Source organism: Centroberyx affinis, unplaced genomic scaffold (assembly GCF_046629955.1).
Source record: "Centroberyx affinis isolate AG114_WGS23_722 - 3 ecotype Tasmania unplaced genomic scaffold, CSIRO-AGI_Caff_v1 ptg006044l_1, whole genome shotgun sequence".
In the NCBI taxonomy this organism is placed as follows: Eukaryota; Metazoa; Chordata; class Actinopteri; order Beryciformes; family Berycidae; genus Centroberyx; species Centroberyx affinis.
This window is the reverse complement of record NW_027283071.1, coordinates 129893-145288: the sequence shown is the minus strand read 5'-3', so window position 1 is coordinate 145288 and position 15396 is coordinate 129893. Positions and strand designations below refer to the sequence as shown.

The following is a 15396-nucleotide window of genomic DNA, read 5'->3' as shown; positions in this document are numbered from 1 at the left end:
ACTAGAGTGAAAGTAATGAATAACAACAAAACAATTTCACTGGTATCTTTTGTTTTTCTCTGGTAAGCTCTGACAGTGAAGATCCCAGCCAAGAATGGTAGTTTTGATTCAGGGAAAGGATAGCCTGCTGGTGTATGCCATGGCTGAGTTAGCAAGGGCCAGCCACTTCAGGTCAGCGGAGGTGCCTCTTAAGCTATTCTGACTTAGCATTCGACTGCACACACTCGCTCACCCTGGAGCCTGCAGGGCACAATGCTCCTGTTGCTTATTATTTTAGCTCTCTGTAACCCAGCATGACATTTCCATCAATCTCTATGCCAAAAAATCCCAGTAGAATACCATTACACCGGAACAGTTTGTCCTTCCAGAGTTTACTGTGGTCCAGAAAACATGATAACAGCTCTGAATGTCAATATGTACAGAAGTGTGTGTTAGCTTCACATTACCTAGGCTGGAAATAGCCAGTATAATCAATAAAAACTGAAAATTATCCTATTGCTAAATAAGACAATGGGATGAAATGTCTTACAGCAAAGGTTTCACAATGTTTGATACCATGCCAGACTCAATTAGGTGATATTTAGAAGAAAAGGCCAATGACCTTTAGAGCCTTAGTACCTTGACAGTCTGGGTGGAGTTGGGGAGACGTAAGCTGTATATCCCATTCTCTGTCACTCCAGATCGCAGGATCTCCGCACAGTCCCTGAAACTAAGCGGCTCCTCCTTGGGCACAGTGGAGATTTCTGTAAAAACATGCAGGCGCAACGTGACGGATGGCAACCTTATGGATTTTGCACACAAGTCCCAACCACATCTGAGTTCCCTGGGTTAATGAAAGGCCTTTGTGTGTGTAATGTGTCTGAGATTTGAATTTAAAGCTGCACTGTAGGCAATATTTTTATGTAAAAATACGCTTGTTTATACAACCTAAATCACAACGTGGGGCTACAATAGAGAAGAGCGTCCCATCCCGCCTAACTGAAATGCGTCCTATTTGCCCAAATCAAAATGAGCGAAATACAAACTGTCTCCTAAACAGCAGTGAGCAGCGCTCTGTCCACAGAAAACTGGACTCACTGATGTTAGCTCTTTTGCCTCTCTCATCCCTCTGGTATCCGCTGGTATAAAGCAATCACAGACCGGCCAGGTTGGTAAACATAAGCATGCTGTGTGCAGTTTACCGATGACACATTACATGATTTCTGTGTATTGGAGTTCAATCAGTTTTCAAACAGTTACCTCTCGCTGCCATTTGGAGCTGCCGACATGCAAAATCGCCTAGTGCAGCTTTAAACCCTCAAAAACACTTCTGTCAGTACATAATAGCCACAACACCAGTTTGTGTCTTTCCTTACTTTGTATCACGATGAAATGATTTGCTCATCATGCCTTACCATTGCAATGATTGACCATAGCCAGCAGCTGTTGCACAGTGTCTGTGAGCACGGCCTGCTGTCTCTGTAGTACGGTGCTGTTGTATGTGGAGCTGCCCAGCTCTCCCTGGAGCTGGCTGACCAGTCCACTCTGCCGCTCCAGAAGCTCCTGAAGCTGCTGCTTTTCGCTCTGCAAGCCCTGCAGCTCCCTCCCGTACCGGGCCTCCAGCGCTAAGAACCTCTCTTCCAGAAAACTGTCAAATACAAAAGATTTACATGGCAAAAAATTCATTTAGTCAAGTATCGAGTTATATCCCTGAAAACAAGCCGATGAGGTGTGATAATTTCACTTCTTTCCAGCGCATTTAGACAAAATCTTGAAACAAGGAGAGTGAGCTCCTTTATTCCAAGATAGTTTTCAACAATATTCTTGTGCCAGAAATTTTAGGTCATAGTTTATTTGGATATTCCAATGCTGATACTCAGCAATTAACAAAAAAGTCTACTGAGTTTCAAATGATACTCATAATTGTGTGAACAGTAGTCTATACATATTATATTTATATATGTATGGGCTAGGGTTAATATTAGGGTTAGGGTTAGGCTAAGGTCAGGTTAGGGTTACATAGTCTGTGGAGATGCATCAAATATGCAAGTGACACTTTGTTGAATATCTACTTTTTGTCAGTTGATTGGACTATCCAAATAAAGTGTTACCTATTTCAACAATATTATGAATTGTTCAGATGGATATTGTTTGCACTGTAGGAGGGAGGAGATGTGAAGAGAGAAGATCGAAGGCACGGGGGGAGAGCAGAACTGCTGACCATCCATCCATTCAGAATTTACCTTCCACAGTGGAGGTTGCACAAACAAATGCACATTTAGTCACACACTGGCTGAGGTGGGGATGACTTATAGATCTCGGCATGACAGTCTCATTGGGCTAACGCCATAGAAACACCTGTACAGCAGCAACGCTCACAGATGGGCCCGCATGCTAGGCCTCTCGATCATAGCCACGATGCACCAATCTGACAAAGGGCGTGTGCACGTGTGTGTTTGTCTGCGTGTGTGTGTGTGTGTATTTGTGCACACAGGCTCCACACCCCCAGCTCCAAATGAACATCATAAATCCCTGCAGCCTGATCTTTATGGCTCTGACTAACGACTCTGCAGCAGTTATTTATTGAAACAATCCCACCACCCAAATTGAACAAGCTACTTTTCAGCCCCGTGCTCACATACACACACGCTAGACTAAACACGTATCCTTGGTCTCCCGCTTTTAAGCACGAACTCTGATGGTGCCCTGGAAGGAAAGCAGGATCAATTCAAATAAATTTTAACGGCAACTTCTATTTTCGAATTTCGCTTCGTGGGAGCGTACTCGATAAAAGTGCAAGGCGAGGCTTACAAATTGTTCTCCTTTGCGTCGTTTTTACTTTGAGGTGCAATGAAAGTTTAGAGCAGTGCCGTGATCCAGCTTGCCAATGTTTAAACAGTTAGGGGTTTGACAGAGCAAATACAGCAATTTGGATCGCGTTGCATTACGGGCATTCAAACTGTTATGCTTATGACCACATAATATTTATTGCTATGAAGATATATTGCTATTAGATTATCCTCTCTGTCACCGCAATGTACTACACTTCCTGCCACTCTTCCAACTAGTGTTTTGCATGTAATTCCTATGAAAACAAACATTTCTCTCTCCTCTCTTCAGCTGGCAGCGGTTCAAAGCTGGCTCCATGCCCCGGAGGATCAGCAGCAGTAGCCCCTCACCACCGCTCGAGTGCTTGTTTCTCCTCTACTCTGCAGCTGCCTTGGCTTGCGAATCTACTCTGACCCTCATAATCTCCTGTGTCCCGTCATGGCGTTTGCCCTTGCAAAGATGTATTCATTTATTTACATGTCAGGGCCGTGTCACGAACATGAAGGACGAGGGCCAAAGGGGCCGAGCGGGGCCAGATGTGTAACAGGTGGTGGGGCTGGGGCGCTGTGTTCTCCCAGTCACATTCGCTACAGATGGATGGAATGATAAACAGCCAGATACAAAGAGAGAAAACACGCTCTCCCTTCGCGCCCGCCCAGCGACCTGTCCTTAACCCCTGCGTCTGTTGCTGGCCCTAATCTGACCTTGTGTTCCTAGAGAGAAGAATGGGAAACTCCTCCTCGTGCGCCCTGCCCATCCATCCATCCATCCATCCATCCATCCACACACACAAACACATACACACACTCACATACACAAACACACAGCTCATGATCATAAAGTGCACCTCACTGATTCACATCTATTTTGAGCAATGCAAGATATCCTTTTATAGTCGGTGTTGAAATTATTACTACTAAGCTTCCACTACTATGGAAAGAACCCCTTTAATAATAATCTGCAACAATGTATGATGTTTTTATATCAATTGGCGACAGAGAGTGGGAAACATATATATATATATTATGCAATAATATTCAAGCGTTTACTGCGGTTTTGTGTCTGGTAGGTTTTTCCTGGGAAAAATCCTCTGGTACACAGGAAACGATGTGTTTTATGTTTCCAGCAGGAGCAACTATGGTTTGCTTAGAATAAGTACAAGAAGAACTGGGTAGTTAGCATGAGTAGAGATAGCCACCATGGCTGAACAGACAAAGAAAAGAGCAGTTCAAACTTCATCAACAGAAAAGAAAAAGAAAAACAAAAGAAGTGCAGTGAAAAAATACCACAGCAATGAGATGTCACCAAAGTTGTTAAAAAATGATTTCACAGATCCCCACTTTCACTTTCATAATGAAAATAAACAATAGTGGATCTGAACTTTGAATTCCACCAGGGATTGCACTTTACTTCTGAGATGAATTTCTGGAAAACGTCTTAGTGCTTTCAATATCTGTAACCCATCTGTAGCCAATAAAAAGCTGCCAGGAAACCCACTCTGAGTAGATGTCTTGCATTGCCGACTCCTGCCTTAAAACATAATGTTAAGTGTGTGTGTATTCACCTGTTTTTGTCATTGAGGCTTGAGATCTCCTGAGTCTGCTGGAGAATATGTTTCTCCAGCCGGTTGGTGAACAACGAGTACTCAAGCAGCTGGATCTCCAGGCGACTTGTCTGGTTCAACACCTATAGGTGATAGGTAAGAACAGTGGAATAGATGCATTATGTATGGGTAGAAGCATGGATGAAGGGTGTATGGCTAGACAGATGCATGGGGATAAAAGACGCATGAGACTCATAATGTGCAGCCTTTGATCTCACAATAAAAAAACTTAAGCAGTAATTATCTCATATACACCTGTGCCATGTTTTGAAGTATGAGATAAAACAAAAACTTGAACAAAGCAGCTCCGATATTTGTACAGGTTGTGATTTCACGCATCATAATGACTTTGTAGAGAGGGAAAGAAAGCACTGGGATCATAACACCCCAATCTGTAAAAACAGGTCAATGGCATGATTGAAGACACATCTGTGTTGTGGTACTCGCCTTTTATGTTTTAATTGGCTTGTTGTCAGTCACCTAGCTCAACTCATTGTGTCAATCAGACTTTGTGGAACCAAATACCAGCTGTTTCAAAGCAGTGGTCACCACCTTTGGATCTGAGTCAGTCAGTTACATCTGATGTGTATCTAACTGCCTACTCATCAATTTGTTTGCCGGTGACATCATGTGTCTCGGCGCGCGGTCGCGACCCCGCGTTTGTTGATTTGGATTGGCTTCAAACGCCTTCTCTCTCTCTCAGGTTCACTCAGCTGCCGACCGGCCGGCTCACCTGGGTCTCGACGTCCGTCAGTTTGCGGGTCTGCTCCGCCGATTGGCTGAGGAGGTTGGTCCCCATCTCCAACATGGCCGCCGTCTGGGTGTGGACGGCGTTCCTCTTCATCTCGTCCATCCCGGAGCGCACGTTTTCCTGGATGTAGTTCTCCAGCTGCAGGAGAATGATCAAACGCACAGAATATTACTCAGGATGTCAGATTTACTGAATTCATTCATATTGAGGGAGATAATGTCCTTATGTTCAATGACAGCTTGATGCAGTGTGTAAAGCAGCAACTTAAAAGCGAAGCTGCGCTAGCCATTCGTCTCTTTGTCACCTCACTACTCTCAGGTGCTCAGATGGACCCCATGCGTCCCGGTATCCCTAAGGCACTGGTAATGTCTCACCATCCATCCATTGATCCATTCCTCCATCTAGCGGCTTTGCTTCAGGCAAATATCAACCTCACATTAATAATCTCTCATAATGCTGTAAGTTTAATGGCATTTCAGAAAGCGCATGGAGAGAAAACATGATATTTGTGCACTGGACTTAGGTGAGTTAGGGTCGCCTATACGCTCTAATCAATCACTCAGAGACAGAAGCATGTAGAAAACTCATTGTATCTTACAGCAGGGGTAAAAATAGAATGCTATCTATCTTGCTTCAATAAACAGATTTTCTTATTAATGTGGCCGTTTTGAGCTAACGGCATATGGAAGACAAATTCAGCTGGCGCTCAGGCATCTTAGTTAAAACGTTTCCCTGTCATGAGCGATGGAATTTTGTTCGACGTTTAGGCCTGCGCCTTGCAATAAAGCAAAGCAGAATATTGAAAGGAACACATTAATATTTATGCCTTTTCTGGGGAGAAAAGATCAGACTTTACTCGTTAAATCCCATGACTGGGAAATGGAGTCTCTGAGGAGAAAATATTCAAAATTATCCAGCTAATGAGTGGCTATCCACAAAAATCGAAGGGGATTCAAATGAGACTAGGATTGTTTGTTTTCTCAATAAAAATGTCCATTTCAGAGAAGAATGGGATTATGATAATGCATGACCACAAGAGAAGGCTTTTTTTCTATCTTCTATGAAGTATAAAAATACTGATCCGAGTGGTCAAATAGAGATGAATCAGCAATTAAATCGTTTGCTTGGTGGTAATCTCTCTCTCTTTGTCTCTTACTCCCTCTTGATCTCTCTGTCTCTCCCTCTCTCTCTCTTTCTCTCCCCCTCACTAACTCCCTCTTTCTTTCTTTCAAACTCTCCCTCTCCATCTCTCTCGCTCCATAAACCCATCTCGCACATTTTGCTACTTTAGGACGCTTGAGACGGCGGAAAAAATCCCTCCATAACGAAGGTTGTGAAGAGATTACCAGCGGATTAGAGCCAGCTCCAAAGGACGAAGCAAAGATCCATGCATCATAATCAGCCTCCCTTATTGAAGCTGCTATCAGCCGCCTGTCCAAAGTGTTCCTATTACAGCCTTCTATGATAGAGCTCAGTCCAGAGGTCTTGATACACCCCATCTCCAACTGCCAACGCATGGGCCAAACAGAAGATTTTATTGCAGCTCTGTCAGAAGCTGCACTATGCTGCCAGATAAATCACATTTGGGATGTAGCATCATTCTGTCTCATTGTGTCTGAGAGGGACAGAAGGGGGATCAGTGCTGAGGAAATCATTGGATTTGTATCACTTCATATCTTAATTGTCGAGCCAATAGACGCTTTTGTTCTCAGTTCCAATTACAGGGAATGGGAAAAGCATATGTGCTGGGTGTTCCTGGCAAAAGACTACAATGGGCTGAGGCACATCAGGATGACGGCGATGGGAGGAACGGGCAATGAATAGGTTTCTGTGACACTGCGGACCTGATTGATGTGTCACAGCAACACCATGCAAATCCACTTATCACTGCAAATGAATGGGGTCATGACCTTAAGATGCGTCAAAGTCAAACGAACGGGTAGTTCAAGAATGTTCAAGAGGGAGAGAGGGGGTGCATGTTGGAGTGGGAGAAGGAGGAATGGACGGAAATGGAGATTAATCAGATAATCTGGTGGGGGGTAATGTGCTTTAGTGGCTTTATGAAACATAACTGGGCCAGGGAATCAGGTCGTCAAGAGTAGCCTAGCCACCTTGATCTCTTTGCAATATTACCGTATTAGCATAATCCGCACAGGCTCCTAAAAGCAGTAACGAAAACACACTCACTTCCCCTCTGCCAACCCCTCAGGGCAGCAGAGAGTGGAGGGGGACTAGACGGAGGTTGCATGGGGATTTGAACTAAAGAAAACAAACACTGGTTTCTTCTCGGAAACACCAGAGAAGGAATCTGGAACATTAAATACAATCCTGTAGCCCTCGTCCACTTGGAGATTCCTTTGAGGAACAGGGTGGATTAGTGTGTGTACGCAGAAGTTTGTGTGTGTGGGTGTGTGTGTGTGTTTTCTTTCAAAGGGGTTTGGGTGGAAGGCTCACAGTAAGGGTCAAAGCATCGCAGGGGAGCTTCGAGTGGGTTTGAACAAAGCTTCTCATAAACACACACAACATACACACACAGAGATATGCCTCGAGCTGTCCCTCATGCACATAACCAAGTTCTTCCCTGAACGTTATGCAGATATCCATAATGAGCCTCGCGAGGTGTTGAAAAGGCTTTCCATACGGGGTCAAAGGTCGGTATTCTCTCGTGCATATCGGAAACTGGCTCTCCAGGGTCATGCTATGTTTGTGGGGAAATCCCACCAACACTGCGATCATTTATGCATCGCTTTGGCCTGGTGGGTGTAAGGTGTTGAAAGGCTTGATCTCCGTGTCCAGACATTACGGAGAGAAAGTGCAGCAACAGAGCTGGATGTGCGTGTCAGCTGAGCTTTTTCTGTAGATGGAAGGAATTAAACTGCCTCTCGTCAACCTCCCTGACAGCTCATATCACGAGAGAGAGAGAGAGAGAGAGAGGGAGAGAGAGAGAGAGAGAGAGAGGCAGAGAGACTACTGGCTGTAGAGAACGTGCTTAAGATGAGTGCCATGTCTGATGCTATTGTAATCTGCTGGTGCATTAAGCTTTAGGCCATGCTTTAGAGAGTGTATGCATGGATAATGTGCTGTACACATCAGGAAGGTGTGCAGTCTCTCTCTCTCCCTCTCTCTCCCTCTCTCACACACACACACACACACACGGTGTAGTCTCAAGGGAGCTTCAAATGGGAGCCAGTTCATACTCTGAGCGTCAGACAGACAGTACACAAGGGATTTCAGTGTGTGTTTTCATGTGTGTGTTTGTGAGCGCGTGTCAAGAGAGAGTGAGCAATATAGACAAAGCGTTTGGGCTCTGATGGTAGACTAGTCAGGGGTGGAAAGGAAAGGAAAGGAAAAGAGGCAGACATTTTTTGTGATGAGAGCGCGTGAGAGAGAGCAAGCGAGAGAGGGAAGTGACAGAAGGACAGGAAGAGCACTCAAAATACCCCATTTTCAAATCCTGAAATCGACTTGTACGCCCTTAGTTGGCCAATCTAAACACACATGCTTGTAACCAGCCTGAGGATTAGTGTATAACATAAATACTCTGTCTGAAAGAGATGCAGACAAGAATGGAGAGGAGGGTGGAGAAGGGTGGCGTTTCAGTCAGTCTGGCCCAGACAATAGCACAACACCGATTCTGTACCCAGCATGACCTTGCAATGAAAACACTATTGTGAAGGCACTCTTAATCGCATCACTTCAGTTTAGTCATTCATAATCGGGGCTAAATGGCACTGCAAAGGCCAATGGCCCAGAGACGAGACATGTTAAATGTGTCTCCGGCAGATAAACAAATGTTCCGTTGAGGAAACATGTTATCTGTTTATGCTAGTGGAGTTTAGCACAAGGGGTTTCTGCAGACTTTAGCTTATAAATGGACTAAAACATGTGGCAAGAGGGAAGTTTCTTTATATGTGTGTGTGTGTGTGTGTGTGTGCATGTGTACTTGTTGCCAGTGGGGGGAACACTACTTTAGGAGGTTTAACGGTCTGAGACACATTTGGCACTGTCTGACATTAGCAAACTTTTTTCATCTTGTCTCTCTCCCCTCTCATGCAACAGGATTTCTGGCATCCCAATGGTCTTAAATACAGACACACAAACACAGAGATGCACACACACACACACACACACACACACATACACCACATGCTGTCATGGAGCCAGATATGCATACACCGAGCATCCAGGAAATCCCAGCTGAGCACTGAACTATCAATAATGAAGGCTTGTCAACAGATGGTGTCAATAGCGTAGTTTGTGAACATACCATGCTTTTTTCAACACTGCACTTGATGGTCTGTACCGGCTAAAATGTGACTGATGAGAGTGAAAAGGACAGGGAGAAAGGACAGCGTGATGCCAAGAGGGAGACACAGAATGGCTAGATGCCAGAGGAGAAAGTGGAGATATAACAAAACAGGGAACAGGGTAGTCATCACAATATTGGAGTCGTCACATGTTTGCATCAACTCTTCAGTCCAAGTCGCTTTCAGTCTCACAGTCCAGGTTAGGTCGACACGGTTCAGCGCCTTACCTTCTGCAGCCACAGGGTGTTATTCTCCGTGGCGCTCTCCAGACTCTCCAGCTTCCGCTCCTGCCAGGAAGGCCTCGCCGTCTGGGCCTTGGCCTGCTCCGGGCGGCTCACCCCGGGTTCGGCCTGCCGCGGCGGCGAGTCCCCCTGCAGGGTGTCGGTGACCTGGAAGCTCTTGAGGGGGCGGCAGTGCTCCACCTCGGGCAGGACGAAGGTGTAGCTGCAGGGGCCGTGCTGCACGTGGTGCCGCTGCCGCTCCGAGCCGATGGCGGCGGCCAGCAGGTAGGCCAGGTGGGTGAGGCTCAGGGCCAGCAGGCGGCCCATGGCAGGGGGGAGGAGAGGGGAGGGAAAGGAGAGGGAGGAGAGGGGGGAAGGAGGAGGCCGCTCCACCTGGCAGCGCCGACGAGTGTGCGTCAGGTAAGTTTCTGCTTTCGTGTCCCTCCTTTTCTCTCTCTTTTTTCCTGCCTCTCGCTAAATTGTCCCACAAGACTCTGATCTTCCTTCCTTTTCTTTTTCCACTTCTTCTCAGTCCAACTCCCGCTGCTCCGGTCTCTGTTTTATCGCTTTCTCCTCTCCTCTTTTGGCTGGCGCTCCTCGCTTGCTGTAACTCTGCTGCAACAGGGGCATCCAGCGGTCTTCCTCAACGCAGTTCCTGCTCGCCCGCTGTTCCTCGCGAGGGAGGACAGAAAACACACACACACACGCACACACACACACACAGGAAAAAGGGGATTGCTTCCTATTGTAACTCCAGTGTTCAGCCAGTGCAGCTCCGTCCAGGAAACCCAACAGCAAACTTCCCTCCCACCATTTATCTCTCTTCTGAAGAGTTGCTTTCCTCACCCCCTTCTTTTCAGACTGCTGGAGTCCATGCGTTGGGGTTGGAGGAGTGGGGAGGCGGGGTGGAGTAGAGAGTGGCCCGTCGCAGGATGTTGGCTGAAGTGGTAAAGCTCTTAAAGTAGTGAGAACGGTGTACCTCTCCACATACACACACGCACACACACACACACACACACACCCTCCTTCAGCACATAATTACTCAACCAACCCTTCCCTCTTTCACTCTCTCTCTCTCCCTCCCTCTCTCGCTCTCCCTCCTGTTTGCAGGAGTTAGAGGAGGAAGCTATAGAAATGCACACAGCTCACCACAACAGCAAGAACCAGGAACATACTCTCTTTTTTTTCACCCCCTCCCTTTCTCTTCCTCTCTCTCTCTCACTCTCTCTCTCTCTCTATTTCTGTCCCAATCTTTCACCCTAACCTGCCTTTCTATCACTTTGATTTCTTCCCTCTACACAATTATCTTTTCATTCATATCACTGCTTTCTCTGATTCTGCACCTTAAATACCCTCCCAGTCTTATCCCCTGCTGTGCTAGGAATGATCTAACCCACACTACAACAGAGCTGGTCCAGTCAATCACACTCTGATTGAACTCAGCACACATTGCTCACAGCGGGGGCACCAAACCTGCTTACAATATCCAACTTCCTTTCAATAATCTCCCGTGGCAGTGATCAAGTACCACTTGCTCAAACAAGCACAACAAAACTCTCGAAGGATAACAAGACGGGAAGTTGCCCCGTCACACATTTGACACGGTGACTGTTTATTTGTTTGCTTCCCGTGATCAATACGCCCGCTGAGAAACGGACCGATTTTAGACTCACAAATTCAGCATTTATCTCTTTCTCAACCCTTCTCCTCCTTTCTCTCTCTCTTTGCTTTTTCCTATGTGAAGTGGGACCTTTATTTCAAGGGCTATCGTTGCTTGAGGAGAGGAGTGAATGGAGTCCCGATCCTCAGGGTTTACTCAGGATCAAGTTGCCAGTTTCACTATGACTCCATAGCTTGCCAGAAGAACCTTCAACCCTGTCTTTCTCTCACACTCTCTCTTGTTTATACCTTTAATGCACTCTTCAGTGTAATTCTCGCTTATCACTATTTGTGTCTGTCTGTCTTTCTCTCTCTCTCTCCTTTCTTCCTCCCTCCATCTCAGCCCTTATCTCCCAGCCATGATGAGCATACCACAGTGCCACTGTGGTGTGGATGCTTAATGACCCGGCGGCTTTAAACCCAGTGTGTGGCCACATCACTCAGCGTGCATGCTAATGACTCCGATCTATAGTGGTATGCAGCAACTCATAACCACATAGCTATCATGGTCATGCATGTATACACAGTAACCCACAGTGACTCCTGGTGAACACGCGTAGCATGACTGATCTCCATTAGAAAACACCTGTAAAATGACACTCAGTGCATGGATGATTGTGCTGATTTAACAAGCAGGGCTGTTGGCGCAACGATGCATGATATTGTCCTTAGACAAATGTGTGGAAAGTGAGAGATACAGAGAATGTTTTAATGCAGTGCGTGCGATGTGGTGCGGTTTGTTTAATTCAGCGCAGCGCCTCCCACTAGACATGGGCTAGACATCAAACTGACTTGTATGTTGATGAACTGACCTCCAACTACTGTTCACAGCAGCGTGAATTCCCTTTAGTATGGCGTCTCGCCATGGATAATAGTCAAATGACACTTTATTTGTGTTCACCGCCGTCCTGGAGTTGTGAAATTCTGGAAACGCGCAGGAACATTGAAACGACGTGTGAAATCAAGCATTCTCACCGAAATGATCTACGTGCATACACATGCACACTGCTGTTTTTATATGCAAAACATATTTTCAAGCATTTTGAAGAGTCTCTCGGTTTGTATACGAGGTGAAATGTAACACGAATGTAGCAAGTGTATTGGGTAACTGTATATGCAGCAGAGTAATGATCTCGTGCAAACTCTCTGACACTGCAATATCCAGAGGGAGAGGTTTGAATTTTGTTCCCCCACATGGCCTCTATCTGGAGCATAAAAGGAGCACATTCACTTTTTTATTGCACTTAGTTTTTCATAAAAGAAGACAGGCTGGAGAGGAAGATGGGATTAGATCTTTTTGGCGGAGGACAAGACTGAGCAGAAATAAACCAAGTGGCAATCTGAGCAAGTCACGTTGGAGAGTCATCTCTGCTTATTTATGGAGACGGCTTAAACAACCAAACTGTTTCATGTTTCTTCAGTGTCCAGGGATGCGCCCTGTATCATACCGTTTCCAGCGTTCAATCACAATGTGGGAGTAAATATTTAATATAAAACTCAGACTCGCATGCAATTACGCAACGGGACACAAAGGAAAGTGAGAAGTGCTCATTGTTGTATGTGCTGAGAGGAGTTTGACTGCTGTCCAGTGTTGCTCCATAAAAATAATATCTGCACATAAAATACATCCCGCTCGAAAATCCCATGATGTATCCATGCAAAGTGCATGCCGACAAGTTCTGTGGGATACAATATGCCACAAACACTCAAAAAGGCTCTCACTCTGTCTTTCTGTCTTTTTCGATTTGTTTCATCTTTCCCTCACACACACACACACACACACACACACACACACACACACACACACACACAGAGCAAAAGAGGTTTGGTGATTTCATGGCCAGTGTGGTCAAGCCTCATAAACTCTGCACAGATGGTGGAGGAGACGAACAATCAATTGAGGTGATATTGCACCACCTTTAACTGTTACTGTTACATACTTAGCTTAATACTTAAATAGGAAGCTGCAAAGTCCTCAAATAATACCATGAACAGTAATACGACCCCTTGAAATATCCTTTAGTGATGAATTCTTTGTTACAATATAAACCTGTGTTGATATGATTTATTTTCATGCCAGAGGTCTGCACTAGTTTTATTTCTGTCTTATAAATTTATAGGAAACATCTTATATTTAGTTGAAGTGCTTTGTTTATTGAAATGTACATTTCAAACATAAACACATTTTATAGCATTGAAAACAAAGTGTGATTCATGTAAAAAAAAAAAAAAAAAAAATACCTAGGGCCCATAATTCATAGTGCGCTGCAGCTCAACACTGTCTCAGGGGAACGCTGGTTGTTTGGTTTAGTGTCTCCTGTCAGGCCAAGGTATTTCCCACTGCTCCCTGAAGGCCCTGAATCAATCCGCCTGCTAGATTTGAAGGTGACATCCAGCCTCCCCTCCCTCTGGTCTGGGTAAAGCAGCTGGGTTTCCTCTTGTCACCCAACCCCGTCCCCTGAGAAATGTGCTGTGAAAGCGACAGGGAGCGTGTCAGCTTTCCACAGACTGACAGTGTGTGCTGTAGAAAAAGAAGTCATCTTTTTGATGTTGTTTTTTTATGTGTGATCAGAAATAGCAATCCTAGTGTCAGAGATTTTTTTTTTTTTCTGAACATAGCCCAACTTTCTGAAAGTTTTCACTTTGTTGAACCCTCCCGCAGCGGCTCTGTTGTTCTAGTGAAGTGGTAAAACCGGTGGTGGAGAGTATCCACCCTGTGGTACAGCTTCACGCAGTGGGACCCATCACTCCACACAGCAATCTCAACCTTCCTCCTGGGCAGGGTGGGGAGACTGGAGAGAGAGAGAGAGAGAGAACAGAACTGCTCCAGATCCCCCTTAAAAGCCATGTGAACACCCCCGAAAGGGCCGGTCCGAAACACTTAACACCCTCATCCGCTCTCATATAGGCTGCTGCTGGCAAACGGCCGTCTGTTTAAGATCTACGTGTTCGCTGGTTCGTTATCTGTCAGATTAGCGAATGAGACAAAATGCGAGAGCTGCCAAGCCCATGCTGGCCTGTGTCTGTCTGCGCTGGGGTAATAATAATAATCATAATAATAATAATAATGATGATGAACGTAGCTTTTCTGCCTCCACTTATGCTGTTTCTGAGAGAATAAGGCAACCAGGCAACCAAGACCCCGGGGAGCTGCTTAGCAGAGAAAACAAAGATTAGTTCCACTCATTTGAACTGGAATTGAGATGAACTTGGATGAACCGCATCTGACAAACACAAGAGTGAAAAAGGTCTTGTTAGTCGGAGCTTGTTAAACACTCGCAGGGCAACAGAAATCAAACTCCTGATGCGTTCCCTCGCTTGTGGGTCAAACCGCTTGGGCGAAGATGCTTGAAGATGACATAATCACAAAGTGACGGGTCCAGAACAAACAGAACTCAGCATTCAGAAGTGAAGAGTGTCACTGAAATGTTACTGAAATGTCGGAGAGTGATTCACCCCTGGCCTCTTTTGATTGTGTACACCATGATACACATTTATTTCCATGGAAACGAAGCAAATAAAACAGTTGGGGTCTCTCTTTCCCGATACAGGCTCGTTTTACCTCTGCTGACCCTCCTATCAAAGCAGCCATGCTTTTCCAAAGAGGAAATACCTACACTGGCAAGAACGATCCATTATCGACTATAAAATCTAACCTCACTGCAATAAATAAAGTCATGTAGCGAGCAAAAGAGAGAGACTGAAAAGCAGATAGAAGGCAGACACGTCAGAAATAGCTATTTTCAGACCCAGCTGAAGCCCTCAATTGCACATGTTAGTAGACAGGTAGAGAGTTGAATGATTGTGAGAATGTAGCACTCAGTGTGTGTTGAGGCCTGCCAACTGCTCTAAATAGACAATTTAACAGCCCTCATAAAAAGAAGGGGACATTAAGCAAAGCAGATCCAGATCCATCTCTCTCTCTTATCGACCTTTCTCATCCCCCCCCCTTCGATCCTGCTCTCTCTTGGAAAAACGTCCTGGCTTCCCCCTCTCTCGCCGCTCTCTCTCCCTTTTATAAATCTCACCATCTAAAACGCTAGTCCT

At 45.5% G+C, this 15396-nt stretch overlaps 1 protein-coding gene across 1 annotated transcript; it reads right to left on the bottom strand.

Moving 5' to 3' along the window:
- Positions 1 to 618: 618 nt before the first annotated feature.
- On the bottom strand, positions 619 to 10017 carry LOC139638031 (angiopoietin-2-like; the record flags this gene model as incomplete). Its single annotated transcript, XM_071512053.1, has 5 exons — positions 9697 to 10017; positions 5145 to 5300; positions 4373 to 4494; positions 1395 to 1627; positions 619 to 743 (listed from the first exon to the last, which is right to left on the bottom strand). Coding segments are annotated over exons 1-5 (957 nt in total), but the record flags the coding sequence as incomplete, so codon positions are not given.
- Positions 10018 to 15396: the final 5379 nt, after the last annotated feature.